At 51.3% G+C, this 19,294-nt stretch overlaps 1 protein-coding gene across 1 annotated transcript in view; it reads left to right on the top strand.

Moving 5' to 3' along the window:
• The window catches only part of DAAM1 (dishevelled associated activator of morphogenesis 1), an 86,940-nt gene that overhangs the window by 36,832 nt on the left and 30,814 nt on the right, over positions 1–19,294 (top strand). The window contains exon 4 of the mRNA XM_050711030.1: positions 12,598–12,687. Coding sequence (XP_050566987.1) covers positions 12,598–12,687 — 90 coding nt within the window. The remainder of the gene's footprint in view (positions 1–12,597; positions 12,688–19,294) is intronic.

The raw sequence follows: 19,294 nt of genomic DNA, 5'->3' as shown, positions 1-19,294 counted from the left end.
GGCCCTCCAGGGACCTGAAGCCATTTAGGGAGGGCATGCAGCGCGTCCTTGCCATGTTCCTGTGCAAGCAGCTGCAAATCCTGGGTTTCCGCCCCCAAAATCAAATTTTTACCTGCGTCAGTGCCGAGTGGGAAGGAGAGAGAGAGGCTGAGATGACCCCTGTGGGTGTAGGAGGGCAGATTTCCCCAAATGGCATTTTGGGGAATGAAGATGCAAACCCCCTCCCCATTACAACCGGCTCCCTCTTGCTCTCCGTAACCTGTTGGTGCCGGGTATTAAATTTCAGCATTAGCTAAATGGTTTGGAAAGTGTCCCACTGTTTCTGTATAAACCCACTGTGTAACGTTTGGAAGAGACAGAGAAGGCACTCAGAGGCGCTGGGCTGAGCTTTCTGCCTGCGAAGCCCATGCCGGTGGCCCCAGCGCTGCCGGCCCCGTCACGCTCGAGCAACTGGGGCAGGGCGGCTTGTGCCCGCTCTGCGGGACCAGGGCTGCCTCAAAAGGGCTCAGTGGTCTCGGTCATCGGAGTGAGGGAAGTCAAAAGGGCTGGAGGGGACCTGGAGGCTTTGCCAGCTCGGGTTGGTCCTTGGCCAACTCTTCCCTTGCAGCTTCATTGCGACTTTTCTGCACCACTTGTTCCCTTCAGCCCGGGCTTAGAAAGCCATGCAGGGTGGATTTCGGTCCTGGGTTTGGTCACCCGTGGGGACAGTCCTTCCACAAAGACCAGTAACTCAGCAAGGTCCCTGCTCTGCATACCCCAGGCTGCTGTGAGCATCGAAGGGCAAACTCTCTTTGTTTTTTGAGCCATCCTGCAAAAACTCCTTGGAGGTCGGGGCATTTCTAGGTGTGCCTGCTCATCTGAGCCTGGAAGCATCCTCATCGAGAGAAATCGTGATTTCCCTGTGCCAGCAGCAGAGGATGAGGGCTTGTGCTGCCCGAGGGACTTAGGACAGCACTCATGTCCCCAAGGTTAGCTAGAAGCTCGATTTGCTTTCCTACCATGTGTTTTGTGGCCTGCCCTGTATTCTATGGACACTTCGGATTTTAGCTGCTTGACTTTCACCTTCTGCAGAATAGTTTTGGTTTTATTCTGTGGCCCTGCAAGTGCTTCTCTTAGAGGAGCAACTGGGAAAAGTGCCCCATTTGCAGCCCGGGCTGTGGGGATGGTGCGCCCCATCCCAGCCAGCAACAGGAGCAGGCGGTGGCTTTCCCCTGGCCCCTGAGTGCATGCAAATGCTGTTGCTGTGGTCAGTGAATGATCACTCTTTCCTCCCGGAGTGATCCTTTTCCCTTTCCCCTCCTTCCCCCCACCAGGGTTGAATGGGCTATCGTGGGGGTATTGTCGGGATGTCGCTCAAGCAGGCGCCGGCCCCGTGTGAAAGGTTTCCCTTTGTCCCCTGTCCTGCTGGGGCTCCGGCCAGGCTCAGCCACCCAGGGAGGAGCAGGTGCTGGCAGGGAGGCACTGACAAAAGCAGAGAAATTCAGCAGGATTTAGTGATTTGCAGCTCCCTTTGCTGGGATGGGCCTTCACAGCTTTGCACGGCTCTTCTCGCATTGCCACCGCCGCATCCCAGGTTCAGCAGCACTTGCAGGGCTCGTGCAGCAGCGTGGTACTCCCTGGCAGCATCCACTGGATTTAGGCCGTTTCTACGCCTCCAGCAGCCAGCAGCCCTCCATCAGAATGGCGTGCCGTGGCACACGGTGGCATAGGCGCATCCTCGGAGTGACGCCAACACCAGCCCTGGGACGCAGCGCCGGAGCTGCCCGTCCCCTGTGCCGCCAAGGGGAAACGTCTGCGGCCTGACGAGCTGCCTTCGAACACAGGGAACAAAGCTGTGCCATCTGCCACAGCTTCTTTCAAGAGGCTCCTGTGTATCCAGGCTAACAATACAGCGTTTCTTCAAAGGCTGAAATCTTGCTTCCATGCTCAGAGAAAGCACTTGCAAAGCTCCGCATAATGGTGCCATATGGTGGATCTCGCCATAACAATCCTCTCTATTTTCTGCCAGCAACTAGACTTTCCACCAGATGGGTAAATGACTGATGTCCTTTATATCTGCTTAACACCCCTTGTCACTCTGAGGCTTTTAATGAAGCGCTGTGTGTGGTGCTGTGCCCTGGCCCCGCGGGGCGCGCGCTTCACGGCTGGGTGGAGGAGCGGAGGGGCTGAACGGCTCAGGCAGGGAAGGTCAGCGTGAGCCTGGGCAGTCCCCAGGAGGGCCCAAGACCCCTTGGGTGTGTCTGGAGGGCACGAGGGGTGGGAAGAGTGGGACACTTTTGGACATGTGCTTTCCATCACTCTCGTTGGACGAGGCAGCCTGTTTGTAACCAGTATCCATGTTAAGTTACCCGTTGCTGTGTCCACCTTCCTGCCCCATAACCTGGCTCTCTTCCCAGTAGGGCAGGCTGCAGCGGTGTCATCGTCCTGGCAGTGCTCTGGTGGTTCCTCAGACCAGAGCTTTGCTCACCCCTGGAGCACAGGGTGCCACCTCTCCCAGGTCTTGCACTTCTCTCCCACCCTGCATCTCTGCCGGTGGAGGGAAGGGCTCAGGGGTGATGCTGCTTTGGCTGTCCCTCAAGACTTGTCCTCCCAATTAACTGGGCTTTTAGGAAATTCCAGTGACTGGTCCCCATTGGGCTTTCAGACTTTTCACCTCTATCATTATCTTTAGCAATACAGAAGAAATTTGTGCAGTCTCCACCTAACCCTGCATGCATGACGTGCAGCAGCCCGTTTTCAGTCACAGCCTACAAAACCAGAGCAGGTACCCTTCCCTGGGTCCCTCCTCCCAATTTCTAGCAGTTAGAGGGTTTTGGAGACTTGTGGAGGTGGCACTGGGAGGCAGGTGGCTGTGCAGTGTCCCCAGCCCCCTGTGACATGTCAGCTGGCTGATGTTGCAGGGTGTTTGTGACTGCCTTCAGAGGGATCTGCGGGATGCTAACATGTGGTCTCTACATCCTGTGATTTATGCCTTCCCCTCCTGCAACGTGAAAGTTTTGGAAACTCGGGAGGCTGGGGAACAAAAGAAAAGATGCTCGTAGTTTAGAATATTTGTTACAGCGTTTGTATTTTGCTGTACTTGTGGCAACTGATGCATTTCATCAGAGGCCACAGAGGTGGTCTTTGGGTACAGGCTGTTTGTTAGGAGGCAGCATCCCTGGTCGCAGAGGTTAACTCCATGTTGCCTTTGAAATGCTCAAAGCGGGGAATTTGTCTGTGGCTGACAACGTAGGGCACTTGGCTGAGATGCTCCAGGTGCGGTTTTATTGCTTCTTTGACTGGAACAGGTATATGGTCTTTTTGTCAGAACCTGGGCTCTTGTACGGCTTGACAAGCAGTGCCTGTGTGAGCCTGTAAGTACAAATCGAGCAGAAATAGCATGGAGGTAAAACGCTTTCACAAGTGTGCTGCCTTCCCTTCTAGCCCTTGCAGTCTGTGCTTTTTCAAAACTGCCTTTTCCTTATTTTTTATTTTTATTTTTGGTAACATCTACTCCTGCCTGAAGTTCTTTGGCAAGCATCAGGAAACAGATGCATGGTCTCACCCCTTGTCCCATAAAGAAGGCCCTTCAGGAGCAGCAGGAGGAGATCAGGCCAGGCCTGGCCGACCTGCTCTGGCACTGCCCGGCCACCTGAGCTTGGTGTGGTGCCTCAAATGCTTGGGGTGAGCAGTGGGTGCCAGGAGCAGCCCGGCCACCCCCGTGGGTGCTGAGCTGCCACGGGGTTATGGGGTGCTGCGGTCAGCCTCAGCACTTGCAGTGTGGTGGTAGCCATGCCCAGGAGGGAATTCATCACTAGGTTTTACTTAGGAACTTCAGTAATGTGCTTTTTCCCCAGTTTCTAATCCAGTAAGGAGAATGCATGAGGTTTTTGGCCTTGCAAAACAGCATGGCTTTTAAGGAACAGCTGAGGGATCAACTGCAGAGCAGGGCTTCGCATTTCACGCTCGCAGGTCAGCTGTCCTTTTTTGCTGCCTGGTCTTTTTGCGCTGTTAGGGACTTTGGGATTTTGAGAACGACTGAGCAGCACTGAAGCCGTCTTCCACTGTATCCCTACAGAAAACGTGCTGTGGGTACCCAGAAAAGATAGGACTGCAACAGCCCTTGTGTCCTGGACAACACTTCCCTTTCTGCAGAGCCCACCCAGGGCCGGGCGCAGCACCGGCCTACTAACCCTAACCTCCTAACCCTATCCCAATTCCTTCACCCAGAAGCTCCCTCCAGCGTATGAACCCCCCTGTAAGGAAGAAAACCAAGCAGTTTGGTCATCCCTTCAGTCAGGAAGGAGCAGGCCATGCCGTTGGGGCCTGGCCGGGCCGCCCGCTCTCCCCTCAGCCACCCCGCTTGCTCTCGGCGCCTCATGGCGTTAACGCCTTCACGCGTAATCCCTTGAACCTGTGTTTTGGCAGGTAAGCGTCTGGTACAGACATTGCACAGCAAGAAAATAGGGATTTTCTGCCCACGCATGTCCTACAGACTTGAATAAAATAATTCACTGAGGAGCACTATGTTTCAGCCGAAGCGTTCGTGTAATTGTAATATCTGTTACAGCTACAACCAGCATGGGGGCTTGCCCGGCCCTAAAGGCCGCACTGTTCCCGAGCAGTAACTTTATGAAGGAGCCGTGTTACAGCACAATGTGAGCCCCAGCTGAAGGCAGAGAGCAAATAAGAAAACCCTTTGTCTCCATGAAAAGCACAGCTAAAGTGGAAAAATATATGGTCTACCTGCTAAGTGCTTTCCACTTTGCACTTTGTAAAAGAGGAGGCCACATCACTGGGAGATGCCTGCATAGCTCGGTTGGTAACTCTTCAGTGACGTTAATTGGGGCATTTCAGGTTTCGGTTTGAGCCAGCTCCAAGCGTTTCTGGTAGGAGTCACCCCAGAGGTGCCAGCCTGGTGGCACCTGCCACATTCTGCTTGTCCCAATCGTGTTGTCGCTGAGTGGTGTTGCAGGAATTACAGGCAGGGTTGAACTCCACGTGGATTTTGCTTAATTGCTAACCTTAGTGGGAAGCATTCCCACTGGAAAGAGCCCGTTCCTGCCCCGTATCTGCTTGTAGATGGGTGGGAAAGCTGTCCGTGCTGCTGCGGTATCTGCCAAAAGCAGGGTCTGTGCCTTCCTCAGTATGGAGCGCTGGCCAAGGTCAGGTTGTGCCTCCGAGGCTTTGTGCAGCCCCGCGCTGCCTGCAGGGTCCTTCCTGTGTGCCTGGCAGCCCTGAATCCCATCGACTCCAGCACGTGAACCAGTACCTCTATTTGAGGGGATTAGCTTCCCTGAAAACTCCTAAAACCGAGTGGTTTTATCAGCTGCTTTTCTGTTTGGTTCCTTGCAAGCAAAGCTTTGCAGGGAGGATAAATGGCACATCAGCAATGTGAAGCGGAGGGACAACATTTCTTTCCTATGAAAAGCATCCCAGGCTTGGCTTGGAGCTTAACTTACAAAAGGTACTGGTTAAACAGGAGACAAATGAGTACATTTGTTGTTAGGTTGTGTGCTAAAGCTCATCAGCACACCCGCAGAGGAGCTCGGATGGACAGTGGTGGGAGGGGGAGCCCAAATAACACCCAGGCCTGTGACGGGGGCCACCAGCCCATCACGGGTTTATTTGCACAGGCTCAGAGGAGCACAGGGGCACAGTGGCAGGCAGGAACTCGTATATCCCAGTGCCAGCAACTGTGGAGACTGGGATCTAGGGGCAGCTACTGAGCAGACCAAGTATCTGAGCCTGGTTGCTGGGGAGGAATCCACCTTTTACATGTGTATATGTGTCTATATGTGTGTGTGTGTGCATATATAGATATATATATCTCCAAGACACAGGTAATCGAGGAGCCCCTTTTCAATGCCCTTCCTAGGGCTGAGGAAACCCTGGAGTGGTTTAGCCCCAGACCAACTGTGCACAGCACTCATAGGTAAGCATCCCTTTCAGACGGGGACATCTGAAGTGACACTTGACCCATTGGCTTGACTTCTGACTTCAGTGGCTCTCACAGATTTCAGCAACAGAGGTGATATCTAAAAATTGATTGAAAAGGGAGCTGCTTCTTTGCGTCCATAAATAGGTGGGAAATGCACATCTGAAAACCTCCTGTTATTTATTTGCCAACACCACACTTTATTACAGTATGAGGTGCACCCACCGAAGGGCAGTCATGCTCAGCTGAGGTTGACTTCAGTTTAATCCATCATAGTGATCATAGTAACAAATAATGGGCCAATACATCTTATTTTGTTGTTTTCACGGCTTATGTCCAATTGTGTGGAAAAAGTGCTCTGGCAATCCACCTGCAGGGCTTTAGATCTGAGAGTGCTTGCCTGTCTGGGTAAAACTGCTTAGATCAACACAGTCCTCGCTTTTAGAGTGCTTTGTACAATAATTCAAGATGTAGAAGTGTTTAATTAAAATGGGAGAAAGGTTTTCCAGATGATGTCGGTGAAAGGTCGTAGAAGGCTGAGCTCAATAAATAACAAATTATGTATGTGTGCAGTTATACATTACAACGACAGCAAAAGGTTGAGACAACTAAGTAGGTATTTCTCTTTTAAAACACATCAGCATTGGAATATGAACACCCTTAAAATCTAAACTTAGTTTAGCTAATTAAAATAATGAATTAAATGAAATAGCATTAAAGCAGTACGTGCTGTCTGACTCAGGTAGGTGTTTGAACCGATGGGAGTGTGAGCCAGCCGCAGCTGGAGCTTATTGAGGAGCTAAATCAGATATCGACGGCCATAATCTTCCCTGCTGGAGAAGAAAGGAATACATATTTTATTTACGTCTATCCTACGTGTTTAGGTCAATAACTGAAAGCTGCAAAGCAGGATGGATTGCAGTCTGTCCTTTCTAATCTAGAAATAAAAATTAAATGAGGGAGGAGGCCGACTAGCTGCTAGCACTTTGAAGACATTATTCCTTGTTGCTGCTGCTCATTGCCTTGCTGTAGGCAATTTCCTTTCTTCAAAAAATTCATTAAATGATAAAGGCAAAATTAATACGAATCTTCTATCCGTTATGCTTATTCATTACTAAATACAAATAGCTGGTTTTTGGTCACGGTCTGTAGTTCCCGCTGCAGGTTGGCATGAATAAATCGAAAATGTACAGCGGTGGCACTGGCTGGGGTCAGCTTGTCTGGGGGGTTGCTTTTATGTTCTCAGGGCACTGCGAATGGAAATACATATGCTAGAGAGGAGGTATTCTTAGTAGGAATACTAAAAAGGAAATACCTCCCTGTTTTAAATAAAAAGCTGAGCTAAATCTGCCTGTGTTGAGAATTGTAGTCATCCAAATATCGTTAGCTGTGCTGCTGGGTGCATTACCTTCAGGCTGCCTTTGAAGGTGGTAACGTGTTTGCATGCAGTCACGCCGTAGCGCCTACTGATGAGCAGGTCTGTTTCTTGAAGAAAACAGCTTAAAAAGAAAATACTGAGATAAATAGGATGGATTATTTGGCTGAGGCTTTCTGCACGCCAGTATAAATCACAGCCGGGACCGCCAGTGTGAGTGCAGCAGCCTCCCTGCGAGGCGGCGCGTTCGCTCAGCGGAAGAAGATTAGATGAGGGACGGGAGGAAAAATGCTGATTGCTGTTTCCCTTGACACTGCAACATTCTTGGATAAATCACATTGATGAACTTGGAGAAGAATGCCTGGAAGAGAGTGAAAAAGAGATTATGACCCCTGAGAAAGGAAGCCGATGCAGACTTCAACAGGCGGTTTATTTATTTTATTCTCATGCTGTACCAGTTAGTGCCAAATGTTGCCGGAAAGTTCCCACTTGTTTCTTTCTTTGTTTTCATTTATTTATTTAGTTATTGTTTTAGTTTTAGTTTTGGTTGGTTGTTTTTTGAGCAGTCATGGATCTCCCTGTATTTGCTTGAGGATGCAGGAGACCTTGGCTGTGTGCTGTAGTCCCACTGGTGTCCTTGCAGCCTTACTCAGGAGCTTCCAAACTCTGTACATCCGTCCCTCAGGAGTTAATTCACTTGCTTTTTGTTATGTTGTTCATTTATTGTGATATCTTTCTATATGTGCATATATACATATGTATGTGCACACGCAGATATGTATATATGAACCCCCAAAAAAACAGCAGCCCTTGCATGATTTTTTATTTCAGTTGTGACAATGAACAACATCCTTTCTCCCTTGCCTCCTCTAAGTATTGCAGTTGCACAACTGATCAGCCAGAAAGGTCCATCAGACTAATAAATTTTTCATCCTTTTTCCTACCACCTTTTGAAAATACTATGGGGGTACCAGCCCTTGCCTAGTGAACCGTCCCTTATATGATCCTAGCACCCTACTATTGGCAGAGGTTTTTGAACCAGGGGATCTGTGGGCTGTAAGGGAAAACCTAGTGGCAGTCGCACTGGGGTGGGCAGTGTTTGGGCTGGCCCAGCTCTGGGAGCCCATCCTGGGGCTTGTTTCTGAAGTCAGAGATTTGCAGCATCCCACCTGCTTGTCCTCTCTGTTGTAGCACCCAACATCATGTCCCATCTCTCCCACCCCATGGAGAAGGGAAATAACAAAGGGGAGGAACTCAGACTTCAGGCTCCAGCTCTGCAATTTCGCGCCTGGGCTGTCCTGCCTAACTTTAGTGTTCAAACTCCTGTGCTCCAGCGTGACCCTCAAAGCTGTTTCACCCTGCTGCTCTCCCCGCTGACCCCGTGTTATGGAGCCAGCAGCCCCAGCCAGCTCCTCGCTTCCTGCCACTTCCCCAGTGAAAGTCTGATGGCTCTCAGCCATGGAGGATGCTCATTACGATTTCCACCGTGGCACGAGTGTCTGCCGCAGCCTGGGGCTGGACTTTGATGCCCTCTCTGCTCGGAGGATCAATCGGTTAATTCAGCCACAGCGCCTCACTTTTCTCTTTGATCTGGGTTTGCATTTACGGGGTGGTCAGAGACTGCACTGACTGCAAACCAGAGAGGTTGCAGGGTCTCCCAACTTAGAGATACTCAAAAACCACCTGGACGTGGTCCTGGGCAGCAGCTCTATGTGGCCCTGCTTGAGCAAGGCGTTGGAGCAGATGACCTCCACCTCAGCCAGCCTGCAACCTCGCAGCTCTCTTTACAGTGAGGTCAGGCTCGAGGCTTTTCTCCAGCTTTCCAGGCCTCTCTGAGGGAAGGTTTCTTTTCCGACTTGCACACAAGACACCGTGCCTGGTCGATGCTGTCACTGCTGGAACGGGCTGGGATTTGACTTCTTTTCTTGGCGAGCTCCCGCTAGGGAGACATCCAAGTGAGCACCTGCTTGGAGGAGCTGCCTGGTGGTCTTCTTCCTGCACCACTCAGCAGGACTCTTTTTTGATTTTTGCTCACCAGCCCTGGTCCTTCCATCCAAACATGCATCCCTCTCACCTGGGCTCCTCGTGCTGGCTCGGGGAGGCCAGGACCATGGGCACGTCTCTCCCGAGCGCCGCTTTACATCCTCCAGGGTAAAGGTGTAGGGAGGGATGAAAACTTCAGTTCAGCCTGTGGGATCCTGCTCGCAGAGTGCTGAGCTAAACCGCGAGTATCTCAGGTAGCTTTAGGAGAGCAGCATGGAATTGCCTTCACTAGATGCTGCTTGTTCATGGAGAGGGGGGGAGGCTTGCTTGGCTTGAGCAGGGAGGCGTGAGCTGTCAGCAAAGCAAGCAGCACGGATGTGTTTTACCTCCTAGAAACAGCACATAAACTCAGAGAGTCAAATCTCCCCTATGAGTTTTTTTTTTTTAATCATATTCAAATGAAGATTTAATGTGGAAACATGTTTCCTGATCTAGAGGTTAAGAGTTTAACTGTACGGGATAAATATTGAAGAGCAGCATATCTCTTTCCAGTAAAAACACCCTGGGCAGAGACTTCCTTTTGGTGGCAAAACGAGGCTGTTATTTTACGTGCCTTTGACCTGATTCCAAAAGAATATTTAAAATAGCAAAGTTGGCAGCTCTGGCCATGGGAGACAGCCGGGTGCAAAGGGGCAGAGCTGTGAAGGCGAAGCTGAATTGAGGGGTGAAGGTGACGGGTACATGGTGGATAGGGATGGACACTGACTTAGGGGTCGTCTTCTTCGACAGCTGCCAGCATCGTGTGCTGTAGCAGGAGTGCCTGGCTTGCAAATGGCCTATAAAATTAACTGCCAGTTAGAATCACCTAATTATTGAGTTCATGATTTTTAATTGAAGGTGCATATGGGTTTGAGGTTGTGCACAGCTTCTCGGCCGTGTTACGACTGCAGTGCGATTGCAAAAGACCAAGTCAGACCGGCATTGGTACGGTTGTCTGTGAACGACTGGAAAATGTTTGGTTTTCCTATCCTCTGTTGGTCTTTTGGAGTCTGAAGGACAGTTTCTGAGCAGCCCGCTCAGGGCCAAGGCGTACGGAGATACTCACCCACGAGCACATGTGGTGCTTCAAGCCCAACAAGGCTGGAGGTGGGTGCAGGAATTCCCATGCACGTTGTAACAGCAAAGACCCGATTCTTCACGGTTAAGTCGCTGCTACAGCTCAGAATGACAGTGGTTAGTCACTGTTTGGTTAGGAGGATCCTTGTATTCACCAGTTGCCACATATTATTTATTTAAACACCTCTCCCAGGCATCCTGCAAGCTATCATTAGGTAGGTGTTTCTGAGTGATGCAGGGCTGTGATGACTGAACATGTTGGAGCTGGGGCACAATGAAACATGCTGTGTGAGGCTTAGCAGTATTTCTGCACCTTTTTTGGATTTGTTTGCACGTTGTCATATACCAGCACCCAATACATTCTTCTGCTTTATTCCTTCTTACTCCTGCTGAGGCTCAGTTTATATTTTTTTCTTGGTTAATAAATCTTCATGTTTGTACAAGTCTTATTTTTAGGGTTTGGGCATTTTACAGGTTTCAATAAATATTTTTCTAAGAACCTCGGCACAGATGTGACTCTGGGGTTCGGGTGGCAGGGAAGCTGGCTGGGGCGACCCTCACCGCGGAGGTGGCTATCCGTCACGGACCCCTCATCCTCTCTCACATGCCCAAATGCCCTTTTTCAAAGAGCTGTGTTTGAACAGGCTGAATCGCAGCTGGGTATTTCCCATGTAAGGTCACCTCGCAAGCCTGCTTCCCGAGCTCCATGAGCATTGGCTGTGCTCGGCAGGCGGGGGATGCCCACTCGCACATCGGTTTGAAAAGTCAGTCGACATGGGGGGGAAGTCGAGGAAGAGGCGAAGCTCCTCCATGTGTACATAACCAAAACAGCTCCACAGCGCCTTTCTTTTCGAGGAGTAATTTCATCGGGAAGTGAAATCACTGCCTGCAGTGGCTATATAGGCGAAGTCCTCTCCGAGATGCTGAGGGCTCTGTCGTGGTGTGCTGTGTTGGTTTGGGCTACACGATAGCTGAAGGCTCCCTTCCTTGAATACTAGATGCAACATGAGTTTTAATTAGATCAGCTGAATTTCCTCATGGCCTGTGGGCTTGCTCACGTAGGGACCATGTCTCCCCGTGAGCATCTTGTTCAGCCTTCACCAAATGGGGCTTTTACCTTTGGTTGGGGTACCAGGGGCTACCAGCACGCAGACCTTTGTGTGAACATAATTGCTTTAGTTCATAAGCACTGTTATTCAGGCAAGGAAAATTTAATGGGTCTCCATGTGGTTTCTTTTTTTTCTTTTTTTTTTTAGTTGCTAGAATTCAGTGTGTAATTTTTAACGGGGATCCTCTTAATTAAGTCCACTGACTGGGATTTGGCTGGAGGCCATGTCAGGGTTCTCCTGTGACCGTCTGCAGCATCTCCAGCACTCCCAGCGCTGCACCAACATCCCTCCAGCAAAAGGCTTGTCATCGACGGGGGTGGTTTATAGAGACATCCGTGGCTGTAGGATCAATGTTGGCTTTAGAAACGAGCCTCACAGCCCTGCCTGAATGCTTTATTTAGTTCATTCCCTGTTAAAAGCTTTGACCTACATCTAGCACCAGGAAGCAGCAGGGCTTTGATAATACTCGGGCATCCCAGCGGAGGACACACTGCTAACAGAGACCTCAAAGTGCGAAACGGATGCGTCCTTTAAAATGAAATCAAATAAACCCTTGAAGGCCTCAATCAGTAAACGGCTTTACCTCTGCCGAGCAGTATGGAGCCCATACGTACTGCCATACTTTTGATGGGGAGGAGGTATCTTTATGAAATGTAGATATTAGGAGCTTTTTAAAACTATTAGCAAACAAACCAAAAGTCAAAAAAAAGCTGTCGAAGCCAGCAAGCTTGGGCAAGCCTCCTGGAGCTTCAGATCTCTGTGTGAAGCTAGCTGCAGGCATCTGTAGTGTATGGGGTGCTTGGCATCGCGAGGGTCCTTTCTGAAAGGCTTGCTGCGTTATCAAGTAATTTAGGGGAAGTCTGGGAGGGATGAGGCAGAGGTTTGCAGCCCCGTCCTCCCGGCAGCCGGCTGTTGCCCGAGAGTCATGGAGAGGTCAGCAACTGCGAGATGACAATTAGCATCATTGACCCGGCAAATCGATAGGTGCAGGGCGATGAGCTGGGACATCAGTTCCCCGGGGGGTTGTGTCTGGGTGATCTCTGGGTTGTGCACTCACGTTGCTTCTTTTGTGCTGTTTTTTTTTTCCCCTTTTCCAGGATGAACTTGACCTCACGGACAAGCACAGAGAAGCGATGTTTGCGCTGCCGGCAGAGAAGAAGTGGCAGATCTACTGCAGCAAGAAAAAAGTAAGAGATGCGTCTGCTTGCCAGCGGGGCTGAGCGCTTTTCTTACCTATACTAGAAAGGAGGAGATGTGGAAGTTCTGTGGCGGCACTCTCTGGGGATGCAAAGTGGTATTTGGAGCATCACAGGAATGCATCTGTTCCCTGGGGTGCTCCTAGGGAAGTGGGGGTGGCCAGCAAGGTCCTCAGACCCACGTCTCCAAAATGCAGAGCCCTTCCTCCCAAGCCCTCCTGGGTGTGCGCTGGATCTCTGTGAGGCGCTCAGTTTCCCTGCAATTTCCCCTATTTCCCAAACTGGGAACGGGCTGACCCCTGCAAGAGCTGTGTTCACTCAAGGCCTGGGCTTTCTGTACCCCAACAGCTTTTTTCCCAGTAAACCAAAGATTTTTGCCCCGTATCTTTGCAAAGAAGTGCATGCCCTGGGGGCTGCAGAACCACTTTCAACTCATCTGACTGTGTTGGGATTCATTTCCTTCCTTGTGTTACCCCAAGCAGAGAGGTCCTGCAGGTCTTATGGCAATGGGGAGAAATGGAGCAAAAATACTAAAGTTTGGAAACTGATCAAAGCACACCCAGGGCAAAGCAGTGCCAGGAGCTCAGCATTGCAGCAGCATCTCTGTCAATGGGGGGAAATGCCAGCCATTCCCAGAGCTGCTGCTGCATCCCATAAGCTTCCCACCTTGCCGCAGAAGTTGGCTCTGAAATGCTCCTGGTGGCCTGGCCCCACTCAAATGGCACTTGCTGCTATTAACGCCTGTTTTCTCCTGCTCTAGCAATGGCACCAGATTTTCCAGCCTCATTTCAGGCCAAGAGCAGGCTTACCTTGCTCATGTAGGATTAAGTTTTAAGCCTCTCATAAATGCCCCTGAAATCCATGTATTATTGTTATACAGAGGCCTGGCGTGTCCGAGATTTGAATTGGAGGGGCAAAGAGATGTTAACAAATTACAGGCACTGTTCTTCATCAAGGAGAACATGGGCAGAAGATGCTTGCTTGTCACTGCCTCTAGGATAACTGTAGCCGTACTCCAGTGTGTCTAAATAAGCGGAGACAATAGGAAATTAAATCAAGCAGAGCCGTGTAATTATTATTGTGTGGGGAGATTACGTGCTATCTAATCTCCTGGGGTAGGGTTTAGATGGGACTGATATTCCCCATTTCCCATTCCAGCGCCTATTTGCGCTCACACAGGCACTGCAAGGCTTTTTAAAAATGGAGAAAGTCGTTGCTCCCTGGTGGGTTTGAAGGAAGGAGCCGCAGAAGTGCCCCGCGTCATCCTCCAAAGTCCTTGGATCTCGTGCTCATGCAAGGCCAGCTCCTGGCTGCTGCTCTGCTGCTCACGGTCCTCGGTCACGGAGGACCTGCCCTGCTCACGAAACCATCTGGGCAAGCTGCAGGGCTCATGCAGATGTGCTGGGTGGCTGGTTGGCAGGAGAGACGAATGCTTTTGTCCTGCTTTTTAATTAAAAATGAGCAAAACCATCCCAGCAGCGGCTCAGCAGGTGGGGAGCGTGGGGAGCCAGGTGCTTTGCAGAACATTTCCCTGCGCGGGGCAAGCTCCAGGCAGTCATGCTCCCACGTGATGGACGTGGATAGAGGACAACAGGAACATTTGTGACTGTCGTAGCATCTTGTGGAAATCATACTTGTGTACCTCTTTGTTTTTACAAGGACAAACCACCTGCGGGGCAGCCTGCAACATCTGGCACCGAGGGGCTGGACTTCTCCAGCTGAGTAATTGCGGAGCTGGAGATACGGCTGGGCTCCTACCTCGCTGCCTCGGCTGCTGCCTCAGCAGCTGTGATGTAGGAAATTCGGGATACACCAGAATATTTTGGCCTGTCCGTGGCTACTAGCAAGTCACTTTTTGAACTACACAAGAACTTGTAAGCCCTTGTTTCACCTGGTGGGTCCTGGGGGAGCCAGCGAAGGCTGACATCAGTCGTAGGCAGTTGTGTGAGTTGCAAAGGGTCCAGAATTTTCCTCTGAGCAGTTTTTGCTCTTTCCTCTGCTGCCAATTTTGGATCCCGCTCGAGGGAAGCTGTTAAGAGTCAAAAAACTTCAGTCGGACTTTGAGTCAGAAAGTCCCAGTTTGGGGCAATCTTAATTTTTAGCTTTTTTTTTTTTCCAGTTTCCCTGCTGATTGCAGTGCTCCCAGCTGCAGTTGCTGCAAAATATCCAATGTTGTGCCTGCAGTCCATGATGCCAACACTTTTTCTCCATGCTCATCCTACAAAACCTCTGTCCCCATCCTCCTAAAGGGAAGGGGAGAGGTATCCTTGGGGCAGCCTGCTTGTCCCCTTTCAAATGATGTGTTGTGGAAGGAGTTTCCTTGGCACATCTTGGTGCAGAGGCGATGCTGCAGGAGGTCCTGGCGTGTCCTGGCCTGGGGAGATGGTGCCTTTCCCTACTGCAGCCCCGTGCCCAACACCACCGGCATCAGCAGCCTTACTCAAGTCTGCTTTGCAGGGCGCATCCCAGTCCTTACCCGTTTTTCTGCATTCCCGTGGGAGGCAAGATTTACTAAAAGCTGGCCAGAACGAGACATTGCTGTGCTGGGTTGTCGTGGCAAGGGGCACAACCCTGGCCCTGCTCGGAGCTGAGGGCTGCCCTAGATAAACTGCCCGAAGTCCTGTCCTGGCATGTTCTGGGGGCAGAGAGAAATAAAGCACCTTGAGATGGGGGCTGGGCAGTCAGGAGGCAGTGACCCAGGCAGGTAGGTCGCCTCCTTTAAATCCAGCAGCCCTGCCGTGCGCACACCTGGAGGGGGATTTAAAGCCTGTTGGAGAGACCTTCTTTGAGGTTGTCAGCCTCCCCTTCGGCTGAAATCAAGCAAGGAAATGGAAAAGTGGAGGTGCATTAACAGCGGGATAAGATCCGCTTTTAGAAGTGGTATTTCTGGAGGATGGCTCGCTCCGTACCTCATCCCGAAGCATTTTATTCCCTGCTGCTCCTGCTCTCCGGGAGAGGAAATTGCTCGGAAGCACGGGGAGGAAGCCGGAGGGTTTCCAGGTTTGGCGTGGCTTTGGCTGCGGGTCTGAAGCAGTTTGAAAACGAAGGGGGACTCGGGATGGCCTTTCTTAAACAGAGGCCAAGCTCCAAAAGGAGTTAATAAATAACACTTAGCACTTATTCTGCAGCACCTCTTCGTTGCAGGAGCGTTGGCTCCTGCCAGCCCCAGCATGTAATGTCACGCTGCTGGAGCAGCTCACTGGGTGATTTTGAAGATCCTCAGAAATAAACATAGATTCAGGGGTATTCAGGCAGGTCATCATAAATAACTGTGCAGAAGGAACTGATAGCTAAAATCAGGTAAAATACATACAGGGTCTGACTGTGCCCCCCTTCCTTTCGATGAAAAGCTCTCTGCTCACGTTGAACATCTGTAAAACCCGGCAGAGGTTGTACAGGGATGACAAAAGACCCGCGGAGATGACAAACGACGGCACATTTTTTAAGCCTGTGCTGAAAACCTGTTAGCGGGGCGTGTAGCTCTCTCCTGTATGAAGCTGTCCCCGTGGCAAGCCAAAGTCAGCGTTACATCTACAATTTTCTCAGGTGCCAGAGGTAACATCAGGGTCCCTCTGCATTGGGAAAAGGCAGCACCGGTGTGCTTGCAGGAAGAAAGGGGAAAACACATGAGAAATAGGGAAGTGAGTGATGACTCTCCAATGATACTGGTTTTCCCAGCCAGATGGCCTCTTTCCTGTCCGACTGTGCCTTCCACCCGCCCCTCCGGAGAGCTCCGTTTTCCAGCTCGCTCCTCCACATGCATCTTTGTCCCGGTGCTCGACCGCGGCAGGGCTTGCGTTGATATCCATTTCCTTCATTTAACACCCCTTTTTTTTTTTTTCTTTATTCATTTTTTTCTGCAGTAACAGAGCTAAGCAAAATCTGACAGAGGTGGCACACCAGGGGAAGGGGTATAAATAGCCTGGCGTTTCGCCCCGCTCAGCCACCTGGGTTGCACGAGCAGTGTTTCCCAGCCCCGCTGCAGCCGGAGAACACCCGCGGTTGTGGCCGCGGCAGGTTGAAACGCCATCCCGGGTGTAAGGCTGGCGGGCTGACACTTCTCCCCTTCCCACTGAACAGCGGAGAAACCAGGCTGTGTACGTGGCTGGGGGTATTTCTCAATAGGAAATGTTTATAGTTTTTATCTTTAAAGGTAATTCCCTTTTTAGTTCCAATCACAACACACTTTTGTTCAGGCGAGGTTTTTCTCTGTCTCCAGCCAAAAAATGCATCTGTTAGCAATCTTTTTGGATTTTAAAGTGAAGCTTTTTAAACAATGAACCATCTGACTATGAAAGGCATCTGGTCATGCTATATTTGCTTATTGTTAGCATAATTTTTAAACCCTGGGAAAAGCGTACAAGGGCATGTGTGCATTTGTAGAGGAGAGGGAATAGGAAGCATTACGGAAAAACAGTGTAGCCTGTGCTGCAACAGGATGGTTCGGACCCGAGATAGCGGCTTTGATAGAACCGTATTAAATGACAGCCCTTCCCACAGGGCTGGCAGGGTCGCTCCACAAGTGTTTGGCAGAGCACGGGGAAGCGGCATTAGCTGCATTATTTATTTTTTGGTGCGTGGATGCCGCTGCCGGCGCACACCTGACGAGGGCTCATCCGTGTTGGTGGGGCTGTGCTGGTTTGGAACTGCAAACCTGGCAGTTTAAAACCACCCCCAATCCGGCAGCTTAAACCCACCCGTGCTGCTGCCTGCTTCTTTTTCGACCTTGCAAACAGCACCCGTGTTTATCGCCCTGGCAGGAGGGCCGGGCAGCAGGGACTGCTCCTCGCACAGCGCCCTCGGTTAGCCTTGGGGATGCTGAAGCTGGGTGGGCTGCAGTGGCCCTGAGCTTTACCTTGCTCTGCTTGTACTGAACAGAAAGACGGGTGCAAAATAAAAACATCATCAGGAGGTTGCGTGAAAATGGATGCGCTTGTCTCTGTTTTTGCAGCAGGAGCAAGGTTTCTAGAAGGACTGAACCCTGGTGAGCCCCGGCAGCTGTATTCCCGAGCAGATCTCCGGGGGACGGAGGCTGCCTGCGTATCCCAGACTCGTGGTGGTCTGGCCCCTGCCCCTTTGGGGAGAGTTTCTTCTTAACCCTTTGTTATGGCTGTCCTGGTGGGAAGTTCTCTGGAGCACGCCAGCTCGGCAGGGTGTCCCAAGAGGGAGGTGACCCACCAGAGCTGTCTCCCTGGGGTTGGCATGGAGCTGGCTGTCACAAGCCAGCTCTTGTTTTCTGGCTTGGGTTCACCTCAAAGAACTTAATCCAGCATGTTGGGTTCAGATCAGCCCTTGTTTTGGTGCTTCTTAAGAAGACAGCAAGCACAGGGAACACGTCTGGAGGTTTCCCAAGCCTTGGGCTTGCCTGATGTTTCCTTGCCCAGTAGGCTGACAGTGATGCTTTATAACGCAGAGCGGTGTTTGGCAGCCTGCAGAACTGGACTTTATTTTTTTTTTCCCCTCTCCCAAGGCCGTTGGGCTCACCGGTGGCTGTTTTTAGCTGTGCCACGCACAGAGCTGCCCTGAAGGTCATTCAGACCTGTACGTTGGGAAGGGAAACACACCGGCCACACTTGGTGCCCGCCAGCTGCTGCCTTCCTTCCCCAGTGGCTTCCTACCTGCTCACATCACTTTTCCCTACCTGGCCAAGCTTCCCGATGAGAGAGGAAGGAGAGGGCTTTGGTGCCGAGAAGAATTTGGGGGATGTTTTTGTCCCGTATCCCACAGGGCAGGATAGGATGGACCCTCCTGGAGAGCTGAATCTGGAGCATCCTCATTAAGGTCAGGCTGCAAAATGCACACCCCAAAAAGCCCAGCCCGGGTGCTGGGAAAACTTCTGTGAATTCACCCCGTCAAAGCTCGGTGCCCGCAGAGCTTCCTCCTTCATCCTGGCTCCGAGCAAAGCTGCATGAGTCACTTCCCTCCGGGCTCCCCGCTTTGTCGGGTGGCTCCTTTATTGCCACCGACTGCACTCAGAGACACTTATCGGTGTGCTGTAGACCATTAGCCGCAATAATTACCGCTGAGCAGCGTCCTGCAGCGAGCTGAAGGAAGCCCCTGCCCTGATCTTTGGCTGCTTTATTGTGCTTTCCCCTTCTGCATGGGAAGCTGCCTTCCGACGAGCCTGCCCGGCTGCTCATGTGAATTAATGAGGTTCTGCCGCGCTTAATTGAGAGCGCTCCTTAAATTGGGGGTTTCAGGGAGGAAATGCAAGAGCCCGAGGGAGCCGAGCAAAGGGAAATATTTATAATGCAGCAAGTTAATTATAAATGAGCAGTTTAGCCAATTTTGTTGTTCAGCCTCCCCCTCCCGCCCCCCGGAGACCTCGGTGTTTTTCGCTCCGCCGCTTCCTTTCAGCCCCAATCCTGCAGCAGGTCCGGGGCCGTGCTGGTGCAGCCGGTCACCTCGTGGTGCTGTGCCGTGGTGGGGACCTTGCATCCTTCCCTGGGCTCGGTGCTGCTGCTGGGAGCACTGGTAGGAGCGGGGTGCTCCTTATTGGGGTGCTGGGGTGATGGGGAGGACCTCCAGGGATATCTCCAGGAGGTGACAGGACCTGGTCCCATTTTGGGCAGTGGTCGAGGCGCACGTGGGCGCTCCA

The sequence above is a fragment of the Cygnus atratus genome, chromosome 5 (assembly GCF_013377495.2).
Source record: "Cygnus atratus isolate AKBS03 ecotype Queensland, Australia chromosome 5, CAtr_DNAZoo_HiC_assembly, whole genome shotgun sequence".
Lineage (NCBI taxonomy): Eukaryota > Metazoa > Chordata > Aves > Anseriformes > Anatidae > Cygnus > Cygnus atratus.
The sequence above is the reverse complement of the archived record's forward strand: the minus strand, read 5'-3'. Positions and strand labels throughout refer to the sequence as shown.